General features: G+C 43.1%; 1 protein-coding gene across 7 annotated transcripts in view; it reads right to left on the minus strand.

Moving 5' to 3' along the window:
• Positions 1-22,939, minus strand: part of CABIN1 (calcineurin binding protein 1) — a 204,319-nt gene that overhangs the window by 14,519 nt on the left and 166,861 nt on the right. For all 7 annotated transcript variants that reach the window (XM_054006388.1, XM_054006393.1, XM_054006392.1 and 4 more), the window contains one exon: positions 3,695-3,989. In XM_054006388.1, coding sequence (XP_053862363.1) covers positions 3,695-3,989 — 295 coding nt within the window. The remainder of the gene's footprint in view (positions 1-3,694; positions 3,990-22,939) is intronic.

Genomic DNA, 22,939 nt, shown 5'->3' on the forward strand with positions numbered 1-22,939 from the left:
TTCTGCTGTAGTCTCACCAGGGGGACCCAGCTCTCCTCCATATACTGCACTGTGATTCCTTTGTGAAGGAATGGAGACCAGAATACAATGTCAGTGATCTGCTCCTGGGAAGGGGTGTGTGTGGGGGGGAGGAGGGGACAGACAGGGAGGGCAGAAGGCATGTCAAAAGAACCATAATAAAACAGCAGAGATTTTCACCAGTTAAAATCTTAACCTTATATTTTAATGCCCTTTAAAAATCTCAGCATTTATTTAGCGGGGCAGGACCCCATTTCCCCCTCCCTCCATTTTATATGCAGATCTAGTGCAATACTGGTTTCAAGCAGAGTCATCCTCACTTCTGAATAAATCCAGATGTTGAAATCCTCTCTTGCTATCCTGTACCTCCGTGCCAGGACCCATGTTAGTGTTTTCCTTCTAATAATCATCACTGGATTAAAAAATGGGGAAAAAAAGGGAGACCATCTGGGAAAAAAACAACCATACCAGTAAGATTTTCAGAGTGATGGAATAGTACAGCTATTGGAATTGTGTGACAGAGCTGGAGAGGGTTTATCCTACTTGACCTATTTTACAGCTCTCCCCTGAGTCAATTCTATGCTGAGCTAAGAAGGCTGGCAGCCCCATGTGAATTTATACCTAAATGTAGGAAGTTTCCATGCTGTCATTAGCACCTGGTCATTGGACTTCATCGTGCTGTAGTTTCTGTACTGGTTGCTGTATACCAGTTGAAAGATCCCATTAAAATGTTTACATGGGGAATGACTGGCAGAACACCAACACTGCTTGGAAAACTGTTGTGTAATTCCTTTATGAAGTCATGAAGAAATACAGTAGTTAATACTTGGGAACAGGGAATCCTCTGAGATGGACAAACCAACATGGTGGGGGTATGAAAGTGGCAATTAAAAGGAAAGGCAGGAAGGGGAAAAGGTGAAAAATAAAAAGATTACTTGAAAAATGAGGCAGAGGAGAGACTTTACATAGAAAAGGAGAAATAACGGCAGAAAAGAGCAAAAAGAAAGGGTAAAACTTATGAATTTAGCAATCATTGTTTAAAAAGTGGGGGTGTGGCTAGGGGAAAAGTAGAAAGAAAAAAGAAGCAAAGAACAGAGCAGTAATTGGTGTCTCTCTCAGCTAGAGAAACGACCTGTCAGGTGGGTCTGAGATCCAGACAGCCGGAAACGATACATGCACTCAGCACTGAAATGAGAGCTGTACAGAGAAAGCCTCTTGATCTTCAGACAGGAGACTTCAGGGCAATAATTTTGGCAGCTAACCCACCCCTCTTCCACCACCGGAAGATGTGCAGAAACCATGAAAGAAGCCATCAGAAGCCTCACAAATCCCTGAAAGGCCTAGAGAGTCAAAAGATTAAAATAAATGTTCCAGCCACTGCAGGATGGCCTGGAAAATTAGATCGAGGAAAGTATGTAAGAAATGCTTATGAGTTTTACATGTAAAGCAATGGCACATGGGAGCTCTGACCTGCATTGTCATTCCTACCTCTCTGCTCAGTGAAAGCACAACTTTAAAAGGCAGAGGTTTCATTTTTTTCCTCCTCCAAGGATGGACCTGAATTATTCTCTGTTGAACAAGCCTGGAAAGATATCCCATGATAATACCATATAATTCCATTTCTGGACAAATCTGACTGCAACCTTCTCTCCCTCCCACCACAGGATTTGTGGAGAAGGAATGTGAGGTGATTATAATGTGACTATTAGTGGCGGATGTTAAATTTCAATTTCATCCTGTACTCTCTGAGAGATTAGCTCGTTGGGAAAATTGATTTCTCCCTGGTTTGCTCTTTGTTGCTGATGTATTCAGAAGATTATGTGCATTTAGCTGCAAGGCTGATTACATAAGGAAAAAAATCATGTACAGTAGGTGTGTGCGCATAAACTATACAAAGATACTCAGTCACAAAGCTAAATTTCTTTCAAACAAACCAGTTTGAGACTAGCTCATGAAGTATTGATGATGACTGTTAATGAGTAAGCCTCCAATACATTGGCACTACTCTGATTTGCTCCATTCTACAGTGCCTGGATGGATATATGACGTTTCATTCTAAACAGTAAACATACCAGGCTTGTGTAGATTTGTCTCTAGCTTTTAATATTATCTGAAAATAGTTTGATTATTTTCTTTATACAGACAGGGGCCAAGTCACTTCTGAAAAAGGGATTTAGGCACTTTTGACCATTGTGCCCATAATGTAAATATTAATTTGTGAAATATTCATCTACAAACTACAATTTTGATTATCTGAATGCAAGAGAGGACTAAATTTTGGATAACTGTGGAAATTTTCAATGTAATTAACAGACATCAAAGACATGATCTTGTTTCAGATGATAATTTTGGGTAATTGAGGATGCATTGTATATATTTCATATAAAAATCACATACCTTCAGGGCCAGATTGTGCCTTTAAGGCACAATCCCACATTGGGGGTATCTGTATAGCTGGAGGGGGCTAGGCTGTTAACAGAAGCCAGAGGAAGAATTGTGGTTGATTCAGACAGAATTCCTCCTGGGGCTCCACAGCGTACACTACAGCAAGAATTCTGCCATCTTTTAAGTGGATGCATCATTATGCTTCCACACATGAGCACCACTAGGCTCTGCTGGCCAGTACAGAGTGGGGTTCGGGCTGGTCCAGCCTTACTTCATACCCTCTGTGGAAGTTAGTAATGCTGAGGGTGCTAGCCTATCACACTCCCTTTGCCTACTGACCATGCTGTGGCTGGCCTGTCGCCAAAAATGCAAGAAGGAGAAGATTCATTAAATTCTCTCACCTTGCTTGTCTGTCTAGGACCAACTACATAAAATGGTCCCTAATAAGTCATGTTCTCATGCCAACCACTGACTCTAAACTGTATATATTTTGCATCTTTGACTTTCTTATCTGCCCCTGTGTACTCATCAAACTACATTAGGGCTACAAATATTATAATTCCATCATTCCAGTCCTCTCAGCCACTGTTTATTCCGCCTCACACAACTATCATTCTGTAGTTACCATGGCTCATGGTAACTAAGCCAACCCTTCATTTTCCAGTGCAGAAATATATAATCACCCCAAAACAGTACCAATAGCATATCAGATGACTAAATATCTTATAAAATAATTTCTCTCTAAAATCTGTGGCATAAAGATGATGCTACCCTACAAAAAAGTTACTAGTATTGTACAAGTTTGGGATTTACTACATTCTGCATTTCTACACAAACACATGGGAATGATATACATGTAGTAAGTTATATTCATCATGCACCTTTGACTACACACTGCTAACTAATCCATCTCCACTGGTATTATGTCTAACATTTCAAACGTCTAAGCAATTTTAAACCATCACGATTTCTTTAAGTCAACCACTTGAGAAAATAAATACCTATTTTATACCACAGCAGAATTAGAAACCCTCCTTTTCAATGAGCTATAGCACTTTTATATTTTACATACACACACAGAGGACAACTCTTCAATCAGTTCTAGTAATATATATATCCCTTTCAGAACCAGGGACAAGTCTCAAAGTTTGTGTGGCCTCTTGTGTTCTTTTGCATATGGTCTAGTGATAAAAAAATGTGACCTGTGGCAGAATTCTGCCACTGACTTACTATGTGCCCTTGGGCAAGTCAATTAGAGAAGGTCAAGACATTTTATTAGGCGCAGACTTACCATGAGTAATATAAGACATGTTGGGAGCAGTCTCTGCACTCTGGCGTTGGTGCGGCTCGATGTCCTTGTGTGGTGTCTGTGGTGGGGGCACTGAAGAAGATGCTGAGGAAGAAGAAGAGGAGGAAGAGGACGCTGGCTTGGGTTTGGAATGAAGATCGTTCAGTTTTAGGACGTTTTCAGAAGTCACAGTGTCCGGATTCACTGGTGTAGGAGGCAGCGTTGCTGGAGTTGCTGGGAAGAAGCTCTCTTTATTGTCCTTTATATGCTTTGGGGTTGTTGGCGTTTCCCCTATGGACTACATTAAAAAAGGAGAGATGGTGAGAAAATATGGCCTACTGAGCTCATATATGTAACCTTATTAAATGGAAACTGCAAGTACTGTGGGTCACTTGCATAATGCAAAAAAAGAGCATCTCTCTTGTGCACACATATATTAATTATAACAATAAAATCTTCCCCCTAGGTGAGTATTTATCTTCCATAATTTACAGTTCATTTATCAAAGCACCACCTGGAGTACTTATTCATATTCACAGTTATAGTGCTCTAATTGAGCTGCTTTGTATAGAAAGCTCCTTACAGCATAATATACTCAGCTGAACTTTATTATTAAACAGGATGAAATTCAGGACTGTTCCAAACTCCTATGAATAGAAAGAAGCTCTTTCAATTAAAAAGAACTGTTGGCAAACTCTGGGTTTAATCTAACAGATAGTTAGTGCTCTGGGAAGAATCGAGCTTCAAATCCCCAAATTATTAAAAGAAAATACTGTGTGTAAGGCTATGAAAGACAGCAAAAGAAATGAGGAGACAAGAGAGTATTTCTATTTGTAAAATAATAAAAATGTGCCTATCCTAAGGTCAATGATTATCAATTGCTGCAGCAGAGTGAATAACGCTGAAGTCCAGCTTGAAATGACTGATCTGGAAGCTCGCTTGCCTTTGGACCTTAATGGTGAGGATAAAATATCAATACTAACAGCTGGGCTCAACTAAGAATATGAAGTATTGCTACTAGTTACATAACCAAGAGGTGGAAGTGTGATTTAAATTCACCAAGGAAGGGAAAGAAAGCCCAAATAAAATAAAAAACGTCCCACATTCCATACCAATAGATAGGCTGGATACAATATTCCAGTTTTTAAAGCTACAGACTGCCTTTGTGTTCTTAACAATCTTCATTAATTCAGATTAAGTTGTAATGAACTGGCTAGACAGACTCCAAGCTGCTCAACTGTCAGTCTCATAGGCCCTAAACCAGGGGTGGGCAAACTACGGCCCAAGGGCCACATCCAGCCCTTCAGACATTTTAATCTGGTGCTTGAGCTCCCGCCAGGGAGCAGGATTGGGGGCTTACCCCGCTCCATGCCGTGGCTCCGCGCAGCTCCTGGAAGTAACAGCATGTCCCTACTCCAGCTCCTACACGCAGGGGCAGCCAGGAGGCTCCGCACACTGCCCCTCCCCCAGCACTGCCCCTGCAGCTCCCACTGGCCAGGAACCGTGGCCAATGGGAGCTGCAGGGGTGACGCCTGTGGATGGGGCAGCGTGCAGAGCCGCCTGTCTGCGCAGCCGCGTAGGAGTCGGAGGGGGGACATGCTGCTGCTTGAGGTAAGCACTGCCAGGAGCCTGCCCCACTGACCCCCACCCATGCCCTGACCCCCCTTCTGCCTCCAAACCCCTCGGTCCCAACCCATAATATGACAGTTGGGAAAAGGAGCGCATGAAAAGAAAGGTCAGAGAGAAGGAAAAGGCAAGAGTTGGGGACATACAAGAGATAAAGGAGAAAACAGATGGTGAGGCAAGAAGAAACTGAAAGGTACATGAAAGGGGAGTCACTGACAGATTCCCATACAACACTTAACTGGAGCTTGAAGGAAATCACGGTGAAAGTTGAATATAGCAAGGTTTTTTAATTGCAGATGTAGGGTGGGGACAGAGATTTGACTGGCATAATGCATACATAATGCATACATAAAAGGCCAAATTCATACCTAGTAAATCTGAAGTCAATCAGGAATATATTTGGCCCATTGTCTTTCAAGTGGTTCATTCATGTAAAATTTCAAGGTCTGTGTAAAACTTTCTTGGCAGCCTAAGACTGCCAGGGTTGCCCTCTAAGGAGGATGTTGGCATCCAATGGTGGCATAAGCAAAAACATACTTCATGCGTACATGGACCAGCACTGTACAATGTAAGTTTCACTTAAAAATTGCAGCCACTGTCCTGACTGGAGCTGATAGAGTGCTTGAGCACCAACAAGACCAAGATTCCAATTGCTAGTGTATAATGGAAAACTATGGGTGTGTGTGTGTGTGTGTGTTGGCAAGGATTTAGGTATTCCATCCAACGGTCAGTTACTTTACAGTGCAATCGTTGCTTGTAATAAATCTGAACTTTAGGAGAAATGTGCACATGGGCAGCGGGTATTAAAGGCCGGCCCAAACAGCCCTGCATGGCCCTGCCCACGCTCCGCCCCCAGGCCCACTCCTGCTTCCCAACACTGTGCTGCAGAGGGCTCTTCCCCTGTGGCCGAGGCCCAGGGATTAATGGGGGCTGTCCTGGGGCCAGTGACTCCACCTGGCGCTCCGGGGCACTGGAAGCTGTCCTGCGCTCCAGTGTTGGGGAGGGCACTGCCTGGAGCTCTGGGGCAGCCGGGGGCGGGGGAGGGAAGGAGGCTGTGCTTCCTGCCCGGTGCTCTGGGGGGGGCACATGCTGCCTGCCTGGCACTCGGGAGGTCCAGGGCTGGGGGGCCACTCTGGGCTTCAGCGGGAGAGGAGGGATCTCAGGCAGAAAGGGCAGGCAGGGCCAGGGGCTACCCTCCCCGAAGTTCACCCACTGCTCATGAATGTGCATGTGTGCAAAGTAGGGGTAATAATGCATCAGCACATGGCATTATCCTGTACTAGTACTAATCTGATAGCTCCATTAGTTTCAATGTGATTTAAGGCAGTGGTTCTCAAAGCCGGTCCGCTGCTTGTTCAGGGAAAGCCCCTGCCAGGCTGGGCCAGTTTGTTTACCCGCTGCGTCCGCAGGTTCGGCCGATCGCGGCTCCCACTGGCCGCGGTTCGCCGCTCCAGGCCAATGGGGGCTTTGAGAACCACTGATTTAAGGTTTTACTTAAAAAAAATTTCTCATCTTAATGGCTGTTAAGAAAACTTTCCAAATGTAAACTGGTGAAGGGCTGTCTTACTGATTCTGGAGATAGAGAAAATCAGATCCCCTTCACTCCAATGAAACAAACAGAGATGGTAGTAGGTGAACATAACCTTGATAACTTTCTTCGATGAAGAAAGTGGGGGTAAGGAGACCGTCTTAAAATAAAAAATCTCCCACACACTATATACTGCCCCACCACAATTCCACTGCTGACCTCCTGAGAGAAGCTGAAATGTATACAACATTTTATTGAAGTCAAGAAAGCTGGAGTAGGATCAAAAATAACTAAGCAAGAATATGGGAGGAGGAAGAATTATAATAGGTGTGAAGGATTACCTATTTTGAAAATATTTAGTTTTTAGTGTGAAGACAAGAGTTGTGGCACTTCTATATCAGTCGCTGATGCCAACTTACACATAAAGCAGGTGTGCATGATCCCATTCTCTGTAATACTTATCAAGATCTATGGGGCCACAACTATTTTAATGTCATGCAGGTGATTGCCTAGCAGCAAAAACACAGTGTTGTCAGATGCTACCGGTGTGGTGCTCTGCTTTCTCCTTTGTTGATATCACTCGGCTGCATGCGTGTTCCCTCTTTGTGCTGCCCCAGCTCTGCGCAGATAGCTGACCCAGCAGACCTGAAGAGAACCCCCCAATAACCACAGAGTCTAGTAAGGTACGAAGGCATCTCGGCCAGGTTTATTGCGACCCTGACACAATTGCAGTTCCCCATAGATTACTTAGTCTACCGGGCATACGATGAGAAAGTGCCTCTTGGCAATGGACTCAGCTCAGTCAGTGGCGGGACTTTCCACTGCCCCCTCGGCTGGACAAAGACACTATCCCAAGGATACATTCTTATACACAGGTACAAACAAGTTACACATCACTCCTGACGTATTGAGGTGCAACCCCTCTACGCAGCAAGGTACAACCCCTCTACGTAATAAAGTGCCACCTCTCACCTTGTACACGTTGGTTCGAACAAAACAACACTATCCATCATATTCCCCTTTTCGTTCTGTCATTGGGATGGGTCAGCCTGTTCCTTGTGTGTGGAATGTACAAGTATGCGAATGTTCTGATATCTGGTGTCCAGTACCTTTTAGGTATGTCTCTTTTTGCAGCATCAGCCCTTTCCTTGCCAGCTTCTGTGAGCAGGGCCTGCCTCTGGCTCACAGCTTAACTTTGCTTTATGTTAGCAAAGTCTTGACCATTACTTTAGTTCAGGCCTTAGGCTTCATACCGGGCCTCTGATACCAAGGTTTATATCTCAGGGCCTCCTCTTACTACACACAGGACTATGACACTTTGCATGAGACACAGATGCTGAAGAAACTTAGGGCATGGCTACACTTGCAGATGTAGAGCGCTTTGAGTTAAACCAGCCTCGCAGAGTGCAGTAGGGAAAGCGCTGCAGTCTGTCCTCACTGACAGCTGCAAGCGCACTAATGTGGCCACATTTGCGGCACTTGCAGTGGCATTGGGAGCAGTGTATTATGGGCAGCTATCCCACAGAGCACCTCTTCCCATTCTGGTGCTGTGGACTGTGGGAAGGGGGCGGGGCATTCTTGGTCCTGTCCCAACGCCCCATGATGCATCGGTTCGCATCCCAGCAATCCCTGGCTTCCGTCCTCATTTGGTTGCCATCTTTCAACATTCTTTGTACTGCGCGCTCGGTCTTCCCTTTCGGTCTCTGGGAACAGAACCTGAACTGCTGAGAAATATGCTACAAGTCTCGCCAGCACATCACGTTTGGCAGTCAAGTTACTCCTTAAGATCCAAACTGACAGTGAGGACTCTGACGATATCGACTTGAGTAACGTATATGACACGAGATTGCTTGTGGAATTCACGGACATGCTCACCACCGTGGAACGCCGCTTTTGGGCTCGGGAAACAAGCACTGAGAGGTGGAATTACATCGTCCTGCAAGTCTAGGATGACGAGCAGTGACTCCAGAACTTTTGGATGAGAAAAGCCACTTTCATGGGACTGTGTGAGGAGCTTGCCCACATCCTGTGGCACAAGGATACGAGATTGAGAGTTGCCCTGACAGTGGAGAAACAGGTAGCTATTGCAATCTGGAAGCTGGCAACTGCAGACAGCTACCGATCGGTTGCGAACCAGTTTGGAGTGGGAAAGTCGACAGTTGGAATCGTGTTGATGCAAGTTTGCAGGGCCATTAATCGCATCCTGCTCAGAAGAACCATGACTTTGGGTAACGTGCATGACATTGTGGCTGGCTTTGCACAAATGGGTTTCTCTAACTGTGGAAGGGCGATAGATGGGACGCATATTCCAATTCTGGCACCAGCCCACCTAGCCTCCAAGTACATTAATCAGAAGGGGTATTTCTCTATGGTTCTCCAAGCGCTTGTGGATCACCTTGGGCGTTTCATTGACATTAACGCAGGCTGGCCCAGAAAGGTGCATGATGCATGCATCTTTCGGAACACTGGCCTGTTCAGGAAGCTGCAAGCTGGGACTTTTTTCCCAGACCAGAAGATCACCATAGGGGAAGTCGAAATGCCCATTGTGATCCTTGGAGACTCCGCTTATCCTTTAATGCCGTGGCTCATGAAATCCTACACAGGGAGCCTTGACAGCAGCAAGGAGCGGTTCAACAACAGGCTGAGCCGGCGGAGAATGAGTGTGGAGTGTGCTTTTGGCCATTTAGAGGGCCACGAGCGCTCTCTGTATGGGAAGCTGGACCTGGCCAATGACAGAATCCCCATGATTATATCCGTGTGCTGTGCCCTCTATAACATTTGTGAAGGGAAGGGTGAAAGATTCACTCAGGCATGGAACTCGGGGGTTCAACACCTGGAGGCTAAATCTGAACAGCCAGAGAGCAGGGCTATTAGAGGGGCCCAGCGCGGGGCTGCAAGGATTAGGGATGCCTTAAGGGAGCAATTTGAGGCTGAAAGCCACCAGTAATGTTTGGTGCGCTGCACGGGAGTGAAGTGCAGTGGTTCCAACGTTAGCAGGAATCTGTGTTTGTTACGCTGACTTGCAGTGCCTGTTGCTTTCCTGGGTTAAGGTATCTTTTACTTTATGTAATAATAAAAAATGTTTTCAAAGCCAAAAAAATACATTTATTGAAAAGAAAATCCAGTTATTAAAAAGAAACAACTGCTTGGGAAACAGAAAGGGCAAGGGGTGGGGTGGGGAACGGTACAATCACAGATTTGCGTATGTCCTGTTTTCATACTCAGCCTTCCTGTCTGGAGTGCTGTGCAATGAGTGCTGCACTTCAGATGGCTATAATGCATGGTGATGAGGGTTGAGTGCAGTGGGTAAGGGTCATAGTTTTCAGGGCTGGGTGGTGAAGCTACAGGTGTTGGAGGCAGCTGGTGGTGATAAGAACCCAGATGCTGGGGAAAGTGGGTTAGAGGTGACATGGGGGCACAAGGGAAAGAGTTTTGGGACAAAGGCTGCGGGGGGAGGGAGGGGAGCAGGTGTGGTAGTGCTCCACCTGCATGGCTACGAGCGTCTGGATTGAGTCCGCTTGGCGCTCCATGATGCTTATCAGCCGATTCGTGATTTGCTGCTGGAGGTCTGCGCTTTTGTGCCGGCGCTCCTCATTCTGTGGGCGGATCCTCCTTTCACACTCCCTCCACTCCTGCACTTTTAGATTCTTGTTAAGGGACTGCTGCATTACTTCATGCAGCATGTAATCTTTGCTTCTATGTGGCCTCTTCCTAATTCTTTGGAGTTTTTCAGCCAGTGATAACACGGATGGCTGAGATCTCAAGGTTGCATCTGTAAAGGCAAAATGCAACATTTAACAAAGGCAGCATTGTTCACGCCAGACAGAGCAATGATTCCCCCGTACTTAAGGGCAAGCACAGTCTACACAATAGCATAATTTGCCTGTCCCAAAGCGAGCGGATATAACCCATGGGAGCCCCAAAATGGTGAATAACAGGGTCAAGGGGGACTGATTGTTTCACGGCTGTACTGTCATCTAGGTTTCTGTGCCTTGGGGACAGCCAACAGCTGCAGGGGCCCCTCTACTGAGCACGGTCCCCACATTTTCCACAGGAGTTCGTCCTGGAAAATATCTCGCTTCCCAGGTCACCCTCATCAGCAAGAGAGGGTCTTCTACTACAATGCGGCTTTCGCCCTGGCCCATATGCAGCTTGCCTGTGTGTAGCAATGGTCCCCCCACTCCTCACGGCACAGTGGCGCGGACATGTTAGCCTAACTGGGACAAGGAGCACAGCGGCTCTCACAAGAAACCTGCGCAGGCGCATTGCCGAAGTTCTGGATGAAACCTTTGAAGAGATCACTGAGGCTGATTACCACAATGTGAGAGAGCACATCAACGCCCTATTCCGCATCTAGGCATGCACGCAGCCCTAACCCTCCTCGCCCCAAGAGCCCACATCAAATAATTTCCTTCCCAAAATAAAAGCCGCTTACCGGGCACCTCCTCTAGTGTTTGTCCTTCCCCAAGCACCGGCCGCCGCGACTGGCTATCTTCCTCCTGGCTTGAGAACAGCTCCTTGCTGCATGCATCTAGGGAGGCCGGGGCGTCTTCCTCCTCCTCAGCACCCTCGCTCCCGCTTTCCTCCTCCTCCCTTGTTGAACTGGGCTCTGAAGTGTCCATGGTGGTACTCGGAGTGGAGGTGGGGTCACCGCCAAGTATTGCGTCCAGCTCTTTGTAGAAATGGCAAGTCGCGGGGGCAACACCGGAGCGGTGGTTTGCCTCGCAGGCTTTGCGGTAGGCATTCCACAGCTCCTTCACTTTAACCCTACACTGCAGTGTCTCCTGGTCATGGCCCCTTTCCATCATGTCCCTTGATATCTGCCCGAAGGTATCGTAATTCCTATGGCTGGAGCACAACTGGGACTGGACAACTTCCTCCCCCCAATCACTGATGAGGTCCAGCACCTAGCCATTGCTCCAACTGGGGATCGCCTGGCACGTGGAGCCATGGTCACCTGGAAAGATTTGCTGAGAGCACTCCACGCTTGGCTGAGCAAAGAGGAAGGGGATTTTCAAAATTTCCAGAGCGCATTAACAGACCAGGACGTCCTCACTGGCACTGTGGTGTTCCAGCGGGGGCCCATCAAACGTTCTCACCGAGGTGGATTACTAGGAGCACTCTAGCTGCAGAATCAGAGCGCTCTACGTGCCTTGCCAGTGTGGATGCGTCGTGAGTTAGAGCGCACGGGGCTGCTTTAATGCACTCTAATTCGCAAGTGTAGCCGTGCCATCAGTAGAGAAACTGACTTAAGTTCATCAGAACTACTATCTATTCCCACTGCTGATAATAAGCAGGCACAGTAAAGTCAAGACACTAAGAAGGGTACCAAGAGGGCACTTTTTTTTTTTTAAATCAGGAGGGTATTAATGATGTTCTCCATGGATGAATGCATCCATTGTCTTTCTGGGACTTATTCCCCCTCCCCCCAAATCCTTTCCAGTAGAAAACTGAGTATTAGTGTCAAGCTTCTACCCGTGTTTTATGTGGCTCTATGAGGAGAATGTTCTACTTTGTTGTGGTACATAAAGTCCAAGCTCTGACTATTTCCTCCCAATCCACTGCAGGATGTAAACTTTCCCATTCTCACTGCTTTTAAAATTGATGTAAATGTGTTTTACAAATGTGAAGAGGCTTCATGCTTTTTTCCATGTATATGATAAAGGTAGCAAGTCTCAGAGGGAACTGGTACAGGAGGAGGAAAATTCTCTCTCCTCTCATTCCCCCTCAGATCATTTTGGTGGAAAACCTCTAGTTTCCCCAATAGGGGCTAGAATTTCTTGTAGATCCTGACCTGTTAAAGAGAAGAGTATGCAGGAACTCTGCTTTCGCCTCGTCTCTACCACAGCATATAGAGAGAACTAACAAAGGCTGAGGCTTTTATGCTGTACTGGTCACATGACTGGTGATCAAAGTGTAATAGGAAGAAGTATATCTACTTTGGTCAATGTTTACTTTACATATCCTATGTTCTTGTTTTTTTATATATATATCAAAAGAGGTTTAAAGCAAAGGTGCCCTTTGGTATGGGATCAGACTGAAACCTAATTGAATAAATAAAGATATGTGGCTATGCAGATTGTGTGATCTCTTTTTGGGCTAGATGTAGCTAGGTGTCTAAGGGCTGGTCTACACTGGGGGGAGGGGAGGGGGCGGAAATCAATCCAAGATAACGCAACTTCAGCTACGTCAAAATATCTTGGATCGAATTACCTGGGGTCCACACGGCGCGGGATCGATGGGCGCGGCTCCCCTGTCAACTGCGCTACAGCCGCTCGCTCTGGCAGAGTTCCGGAGTCGACGGTGAGCACATTTGGGGATCGATATATCACGTCTTAACGAGACGCGATATATCGATCCTGGATAAATCGATTGCTACCCGCTGATACGGAGAGTAGTGAAGACGTACCCTAACTAAGTCTCTTTCTATGCTTCTATAGAACATAAGAACGGCCGTACTGGGTCAGACCAAATGTCCATCCAGCCCAGTATCCTGTCTACCGACTGTGACCAATGCCAGGTGTCCCACAGGGAGTGAACAGGTAATGATCAAGTGATCTCTCTCCTGCCATCCATCTCCACCCTCTGACAAACAGAGGCTAGGGACACCATTCCTTACCCATCCTGGCTAATAGCCATTAATGGACTTAACCTCCATGAATTTATCTAGTTCTCTTTTAAACCCTATTATAGTCCTAGACTTCACAACCTCCTCAGGTAAGGAGTTCCACAAGTTGACTGTGCGCTGTGTGAAGAAGAACTTCCTTTTATTTGTTTTAAACCTGCTGCCTATTAATTTCATTTGGTGACCCCCTAGTTCTTGTATTATGGGAATAAGTAAATAACTTTTCCTTATCTACTTTCTCCACATCACTCATGATTTTATATACCTTTATTATATCCCCCTTAGTCTCCTCTTTTCCAAGCTGAAAAGTCCTGGCCTCTTTAATCTCTCCTCATATGGGACCCGTTCCAAACCCCTAATCATTTTAGTTGCCCTTCTCTGAACCTTTTCTAGTGCCAGTATGTCTTTTTTGAGATGAGAAGACCACATCTGTACGCAGTATTCAAGATGTGAGCGTACCATCGATTTATAAGGGCAATAATATATTCTCTATCCCTTTTTTAATGATTCCTAGCATCCGACCACCTCTGCACACTGCATGGACATCTTCAGAGAACTATCCACAATGACTCCAAGATCTTTTTCCTGATTCGTTGTAGCTAAATTAGCCCGCATCATATTATATGTATAGTTGGGGTTATTTTTTCCAATGTGCATTACTTTACATTTATCCACATTAAATTTCATTTGCCATTTTGTTGCCCAATCACTTAGTTTTGTGAGATCTTTTTGAAGTTCTTCACAGTCTCCTTTGGTCTTAACTATCTTGAGCAGTTTAGTATCATCTGCAAACTTTGACACCTCACTTTTTACCCCTTTCTCCAGATCATTTATGAATAAGTTGAATAGGAATGGTCCTAGGATTGACCCTTGGGGAACACCACTAGTTACCCCTCTCCATTCTGAGAATTTACCATTAATTCCTACCCTTTGTTCCCTGTCTTTTAACCAGTTCTCAATCCATGACAGGACCTTCCCTTTTATCCCATGACAACTTAGCCATCAACAGATTACTCTTTTCTTCCTTTTCTATCCTTTCTTTGGACTCTGGAGGCGTTAATCCACTCCTTTTAGGAAAATATCCTTAGGCCTCATGGGAACTCCAGGATCTATGGAGAAACCTTTCTTATACAGGAAGAAGATATAAAGGTACAGAAGAGGCAGAAAAGCAATTACTGACCTAGCCTTACAGGGAAGAAAGCAGTAGAGATAGAGGAATAAACTTCTCCTGGAGTATAAGCTCAGGAAAAAATTCCTTGCAGTTTTTCTGTAAGGCACTTCAGTGCGGAGACAACAAGTAGTAAAGAAATGGAGTATTCAATCTGGCTTAGGGTAAACCATCTGCTGTGTTTTACCCTTTATACTATATATCTGAGGTTCTCTATTGACAACTGAATCAGGGTTTTCTTTTTGTCTTGTTTCTTGTACGCACTGTTATTTTATCAGGATAGGACAAAATTCTGAAAATAACAGAAGTCATCAAGGCTCATTAACTATAAAACGTCTGGAGTGGTTTACAACGTTTAGCCTCAAGGATACAAAGATATCTGCAACACACTCTGGTACAAAGATAAGATCCAGACTTTGACTGTAGGAAAAAGCAAATATTTTACTTAGTAGTGAGTGTAGGCTTCCCAATAAATATTTTCTAACTATAGAAAGTTGGTAGTATGAAGGATACAGCACCCTTATTTCACTTCTGAGTTCCAGATTCAAATTTTATCCCACAGGAAATGATTTCAGCATGGTCTCTGTCTTCCTGTTGGTAGATGGAGTCTTTACCCATTCACATTCTGGAAAAATACCAACCAGAACGTGAAGTCTCAACAGTTGGAAACTGTCACATGGTGTGCTGGAGTGGTAACAGCATACATGTTGCACTATGTTACCACTCCTATTTCTCCCTAGAATTCTATTTGCTGAAAACTATCTGTTCACATTGTCTTTCTACATTTCTCCATAGTGATATTTGAAACAAAACTTATGTCTAAGCTTTCTCCAATGTACCTTTAGAACTAGCAGAAATGCCCATAATATAGTACTCCATATCTTGAAGAACCATATCTCAACTTCAGCATGGCCTCCACACTTGGGTTTAGTGTGTGGGTGCTGGTGGCCTGGGATATACAGGAGCTCAGACTAGATGATCTAGCTGTCCCTTGTGGCCTTAAACTCTATGACTAACATTTTGTAAAGGAAAATTATAACTAACATACACATACAGTCATCTGAATTGTATTCCAGCCTAGCCAATCCTTCATGTAACGCATGCATTCAAAGACCTTGTCTCCCATTCTGAGCAGGTGGCTACGCCATATTCCAACAACGCTCTGATATGCGAACAACAGAATTATCAGATCAAGAGAGGTAAAATGGAAGGATGAAAAATATTAATAAATTAAAAAGAAAAAGTGTTTTTTTTCTTTCCTTCTTGTTCATTTAACAATTGTTTTCAGCTGCAGGCTGAGAGAGGAGAGCCGTTAATTACATTGAGAGTACACCTCCAGTATAAAGTGAGAGGGGGATGCCATGGTAACTGGTGAATGCAACAGTGAACAAGACGGTCACCCTTCGGTAGGAGTGAGATCTAAAAGAACTCGTCTTTTTGTTCCCCCTTTCCCACCTTCTTCTTCCCCCTTTTCTTGTCGTCTCTCTGCTGCATTAAATAAAACCTACAGACAACTCTTGAAAAACAGTTTCAGCTCCATAAGCAGTCTCTGACGTCTTGATGTGCAGAAAGAAAGGAAAACGAGGAGATGAAAATTAGCAGCAAGTGGGAGGAACAAAGGGGGGAGGGGGAACCACATGAGGCAGAACAAGAGATGCTTATTTTCTAATTATTTAATGTTTCACTTATTTCCCCCCATCCCTGGGAAAGGGCTTTTAACAGTTTCTTTTACAGACTGACAAGGTAAAATTGTGGGAATATGAAAAGAATATCTGGACATGCAAGCCAGATCAAACAATATCGTCTCATCAGTTTTCTTCCTGAAGAAAAAAATGTTTACAAACCTACCATTTCAGTCCACATTTTGTTTTGCCCATGCATGACAATTTCTTCTGTTCCAAGCAAAACTTAAAAAGCCACTTTGAATACAAAATCTAACATGACGATTGACCAATTGTAAATCCATTGATAGTGCAATTTGAGTGACTGATTTGATTTTGAGACTGGCTCAAAGAGAAGCCTTGAAAAACTCTTGTTAACAGATAATAGGTTATACACCTCTACCTCGATATAATGCTGTCCTCGGGAGCCAAAAAATCTTACCACGTTATAGGTGAAACCACATTATATCGAACTTGCTTTGATCCACCGGAGTGCGCAGCCCCGCCCCCTTGGAGCGCTGCTTTACTGCATTATGTCCGAATTCGTGTTATATCGGGTCGCATTATATCGGGTAGAGGTGTTTCATGTTACTGCAATATTTTGCCCACCACCACATGGAGTCCATCCAAAAACTTTATTTTAACTGGTCATTATAGTCAATAAAGATTGGAATATGCTATAGTGAAAGAATATCGATTTCCAGGATTTGGGAAATTAATGTTTTGCGTTGGTGAAAGAAAACAAAAAGGCCTCTCTTATTTTTCCATTATGAGCCAAGCTGGAATGTAGAAAAGTGTCTTTGAAGCTAGTATTTTTCTTCAGCAGATATTCCTTTATATTATAGAGGATCCCAAAATTTAAACCAATACAAACCCAAAGACAATTAGATGATGCCTACTTTGCATAATCTATTGTGCCTTTTTTAAATTTCATTGGCAGGTTCATCATAAAGCACATTTTTAAAGAAGCTGATACTGAAAGTTGCTGAGAAGTTCTGATTGCCAGTTTTAAAGGAGAGGAAGAAAAGCATTCAGGCTTTGACAGCTAAGAGCAGGGAAAGAATGTTGTAGATGTGTTATTTTGACAGGGGGTACACAAAGCTGGAGAGTAAAGGGAAGGTTTTTCGGTTGGGGTGGTATGACGAGAGTGGGGATTTTGGCAACTGGAGTGGGAAGGGGTGGTTGGGAATGTCTCTCTCTCTCCAGGGATAAGGATCCCAGAGCAGGGACTCTTTTTGGCCAGGTAGTGGTCAACCCCACAGAAATAACCTTGTAATGTTGGAATGGCTTCCTTCATTGTCTTCTTGTGACATTTAGATGATGTACTACATCTGCAGATGTACTATATCCACTAAGAAAAATCATGGAGTCATTGTGGATAGTTCTCTGAAAACATCCGCTCAATGTGCAGCAGCAGTCTAAAAAGTTAACAGAATGTTAGGAACCATTAGGAAAGGGATAGATGATAAAACAGAAAATGTCATAATGCCACAATATAAATCCATGGTACGCCCACACCTTGAATACTGCATGCCTGTTTGGTCACCCACATCTCAAAAAAAAAAAAAAAGATATATTAGAACTGCAAAAAGTTCAGAGAAAGGCAAGGCAACAAAAATGATTTAGGGTATGGAACAGCTTCCATATGAGGATGGATTAAAAAGACTGGGACTTTTCATCTTGGAAAAGAGATGACTAAGAGAGGATAGGATGGAGATCTATAAAATAATTAATGGTGTGGAAAAAGTGAATAAGGGAATGTTCTTTACTCTGTCACATAACACAAGAGCCAGGATTACCCAATGAAATTAACAGGCATCAAGTTTAAAACAAACCAAAAGAAGTATTTTTTCACACAACTCACAGAAAACCTGTGGGACTCATTGCCAGGGGATGTTGTGAAGGTCAAATCTATAACTGGGTGCAAAAAAGAATTAGACGAGTTAATAGAGGATAGGTCTGTCAATGGCTATTAGCCAAGATGGTCAGGGATGAAATTCCATGCTCTGGGTATCCCTACTGCTGACTGCTAGAAGTGGACGACAGGGAATGGATAACTCGATGATTGCCTGCTCAGTACATTCCCTCTCAAGCACCTGGCATTGGCCACTGTCAGAAAACAGGATACTGGGCTAGACGGTCCATTGGTCTGACTCAGAATGACTGTTCTTATGTTATGTTCTTATGCAGTAGCCAATGGGAAAGGCTGCTATAATGACACCATGTTACTAGTGCTGTGCACATGCATGGTTCCATACTTTCAAGAGTAACAACGCAACAGAGACACAGCTTACCTGCACTTTGGAGATTAATATTTCGGACACACCTGTTTTATGTTTTATATTTTTCAGATAGTTAAAATTTGATCTTTATCTGAAATAGATGCCTGCAATATTTTATATATTTTTAACACATTTAACTTAAACATCATTTCTCTCAACAGCTCTGAAAGGATAGGTAATATACAATATACCCAGCACCTGCACATCCCTAAGGAAGCTCTGTTTATCCTCTACATGCTACTTGCCATGCCACAATTTCAATTATGATTCAAGAGGTAAACTGAAAATTTAGAAAATACAGAGTTGTAACAGTGACCACACAATATAAGCTTTACAAGTTTCTGTTCCTATCTTAATAAAAGTGCTATTTGTAAGTACCTGCCTAGGAGAAAGGAGATAGATGTTCTAACATTTTTAAGAGTGCAACACTTTGTTTATATTGGTCACATTAACTTCACAACTTCAATCTCAAATAGTCAATGGAAAAGCCTGTAAGAAATTCCCTCCCATCAACCTAGAAATTTCACAGCTAGGTTTATAATAAATGCATCCCCAAACAAACACTCATCTAAACGCTTTGCAATACTAAGAATGGTCAGGCAAGAAGTGACCCTGTTGAGAGAGAATTAGGTAACAGAGTCACAGCAAACTGTATGCTAATTTATTTAAAATCATATACGCTCTGTAAAGGGAACAATAGTTGGCAAGACTAAATATAGCTTATAGCTCTCAGAGGTAGCAGACTGCTTTCAAAACTTCAAATATCTCGGTGACTAAGACTGCAGCCAGATTGGAAGAAGCACAGAGAAAAACAAACACCTTTCCAACTGCTGTGTGACTGTGGACCAAATTCATTTCTGGTGCAACTCCAATGATTTCAAAAAGAAAATAGCGAAGTGATTGATATTTATTCCACTGATAACAGAGAGAACCAGCTACTGGTTGAAAGGTAGATGCAGGGCCGCCGAGAGCGGGTTTGGGCCCCAGCAAGGGCGGACTGGCTAAACAGGGCCAACGAGAGGAGGGGGAAGCCGGGCCCTGGTAATTTGTACTAGCTTCCCCTCCTCTCGTCGGCCCTGGGTATATGGAGAAGGAGAAAGTTTTTGTTTGCAGAGTTCCAAAACCTCCAGCATATGAAAGAAAAATTTTGTTAGTACTGTACTTTTGCTAACACTACATGATAAGCTACAGTATGCTATTGCCACAGTACCACCAGGAGCAATTTCATCTGCTTTCTATAGTTATCCCTGGACAAGGCTCCCTAGTTCACCAGGTGCTACCATTTTTATTAAAAAATTGCATATTTCCATTTCTGAGACAAGGGCAGTATCTTATTCCTTTCGTTCTTTCAACAATAGTCAAAGTTTACTCTTTTTTGGGGGGTGAGGGGGCAGCTAGAAGAAAAGTGTCAGATTCCAAGGCTTAAAGGGACCGCTATGGTCATCTTGTCTGACCCTCCTACTTTTTTGAAGTAGAGCACATTATTAAAAATATAAATAAATAAAATCAAACTTTGATTTCAAAATTGTCAGTGATGTTAAAATGTACACTATTATTTACAGTCTGAAATTGCCTAGCTTCAACTTCTAGCCATTGGATCTTCTTTCCCTTTCCTTGCTAGATTAAAGAGCCCATTATCAACTATTTGTTCTCCACGGAGGTACTTATAGACTGATCAAGTCACCTTTAACCTTCTCTTGTTAAGCTGAACAGATTGAGCTCCTTGTGTCTATCCCTAAAGACATGTTTTTCAATCGTTTAATCATTCTCGTGGCTCTTCTCTGAACCCTCTCCAATTTATCAACATACTTCTTGAATTGTAGACACCAGAACTGGACAGTGGACGCACCAGTGCCAAATACAGAGGTAAAATAATCTCTTTACTCCGTCTCGAGATTCCCCATGTTTATACAACCAAGGATCACATTAGCCCTTTCAGCTACATCATCACACTCAGAAAAGGCTGGAAAATGTGAAGTATTTTCAGATCAGATACAGAGGAATTTTTTTCCACCCTGCTCCAGTTTTTCTTGGCTTTTTTGCCTTCAAAAATTATCTGGGTCAAGCAGTGGAAACAATTATCCTTCATAATGGAATTCAGTTTTTAAAGAGAGTCCCTTAGACTCAGAAGAAAACCAAAAGCCATTATACAAAAACTCTCCTTATATATAAATATAGCTAGTACCTTTATTATCACCTTACATTAAAACCTTTATTAATGTATTTTTCTTACAGCACACCTCCTTCCAAGAAAGAGTCACCATTCTATCATGATGAAGTAAGGTGGTTAAGTGACTCAACAACGGTCTCTCAAAGTCTATGAATGAGGCTGGAATACAACTTTGGTCTCCTTATTCTCAAGTTGTGTGTTTTAATCAAAAGACCATCTTTTGCCCCCTTCCTTATGGCCTCACCATATTGTGAAGAAGAAGAAGGAGTTGGACAAAAGAGAAAAATCTTTAATTAAAGAACTATTCAGAATTGGAAAAAGGAGGTTTGGGGTTTTGTTTAGAGCTGGTCAATTCCCCCCCCCCATCAAAATGTCTTTTAGGGTTTGTTTTTTGAGCCTTTAGGATTCTCCACAATCATAAGAGCTGGGAAATTACATATTTAATTCTCATTATCTTAAAATATAACATTCACATTCTGGAGTCTGTATTCTTTAGTAATGATGGTTTCATAAAAATGACCATAGCAAGGAAACAATGAAATAAATACTGAGAATCATTAAATAACTAGAAGATAATGGAACTGTGAACAGCAATTAACAATGATTTATAAAGAAGAAACAATGCCAGACAAACCTGATTGTGTAATTCGGTAAAAAAAAAAAGAAGAAGAAGAAGATCAGTGTATGAAGAGAATGCGTAATATCTAATCTATTCGGACGCTAGAAACACATGTAATATATACGTCTTGAGAAACAGGGCTTTGGAGAGGCGCGGAGCAGCTCCAAAGCAGTGGAGCTGCAGGTTTTTGCCGGGAGCTGGAGTGGAGCTGGAGCCCAGCTCCAAAGCCCTGTGAGAAATTCTACTCACAAGATGAATTCAAAATGGTTTGGGGATCTGAATTTTGTTATAGAATGAAATCTGCCTGAAAGACTATAAACTGAGTAACGTTAAACAATAATGTACAGATTAGGAAGAGTGCCACAGCAGGTAAGTGTTAAGTTTGGTTTTATTTAACTTTTTCATGAAAAACATACAGAAGTGGAAGTAAACAGGATATTTATGAAATTCACATATGCTGGTAACTTGGGAAGTATTGTGAGGACAAAAATAATTGAGAGAGTCCTTCGGACGTTAGATATGTGGACAGGAAATAAAATAAAACTTGGAAAAATGCAATAAATATATCTGGGGTGAAAAAAATATGAAACAGATATTTAAGGAGAGGGAGAAAGCTGGAAAGCAATACAACTGGAAGAGACGGAGAATGGAATACTAGACAAGGTAGTGGACAAGAAATTAAGTAGGCATTTGCAATATAATATAATAGCAAAAAAGGCCAATGTGATGCTGGATTCTATATATTATTGTTTGTATTACAGTAGGGCTGAGAGACACCAACTATGATTTAGTCTGCGGTGTTCTAGAAACTGTACAAAAACATATCAAGAGAGTCCCTGCCTTCTTACAATCTAAACAGACAAGACATCCAAAGGGTAGGAGGAGAAACAGATACAGAAAGTGAAGCATCTTGCCCAAGATGACACAGCAGATCTGGGGCAGAGCTGTGACTAGAACCCCTCTCTCCCACATGCTAGTCCAGTACCTTACTCAGTAGCTCATGTTGCCTCTCTCACGCAGAAACATCAAGTCTTGGAGCAGGGAGAAGGTATTTCCTTTCTTTGGCCTTAAGTCAGCAAAGTAGTTAACCATATGTTTAACTTTAAGCACATGTTTAAAATCCCATTGACTTCAGAGACTATAAGAAAATATTAGAGCTAAAATATATATAGCTTTGTTAAACAACTAAGAGTACCTTCTGAGGGGTATAGACATCACGAAGGGACAAGAACTATTTAGAGTGGTACAAAGGGGTATAATTAAGCAGTGAGATGAAATTAAGGAGAAAATTTAGGTGGGATATCAGAAAAATGTGTCAGACGGTAAGATCTATCATACCACAAAATAGTCTCCCTAGAGCAGTGGACTGGACAATGTACTAGAAAATATACTGAAAGGAACAATTCTGTATTTGCAGGTAAAATGAACTAGATGAACTAAAGTGTCTTTTCCATCTCTAATGCTTAAGTGCCTATGATTCACTGTCATGGTTTCTCATATAGATCTATGTATGTAAAATGCATGTGCGGCATATACCCCACCCCATCCATCCCAATAAGTACTGCCCAT

This window comes from Malaclemys terrapin, chromosome 16 (genome assembly GCF_027887155.1).
Source record: "Malaclemys terrapin pileata isolate rMalTer1 chromosome 16, rMalTer1.hap1, whole genome shotgun sequence".
NCBI lineage: Eukaryota > Metazoa > Chordata > Testudines > Emydidae > Malaclemys > Malaclemys terrapin.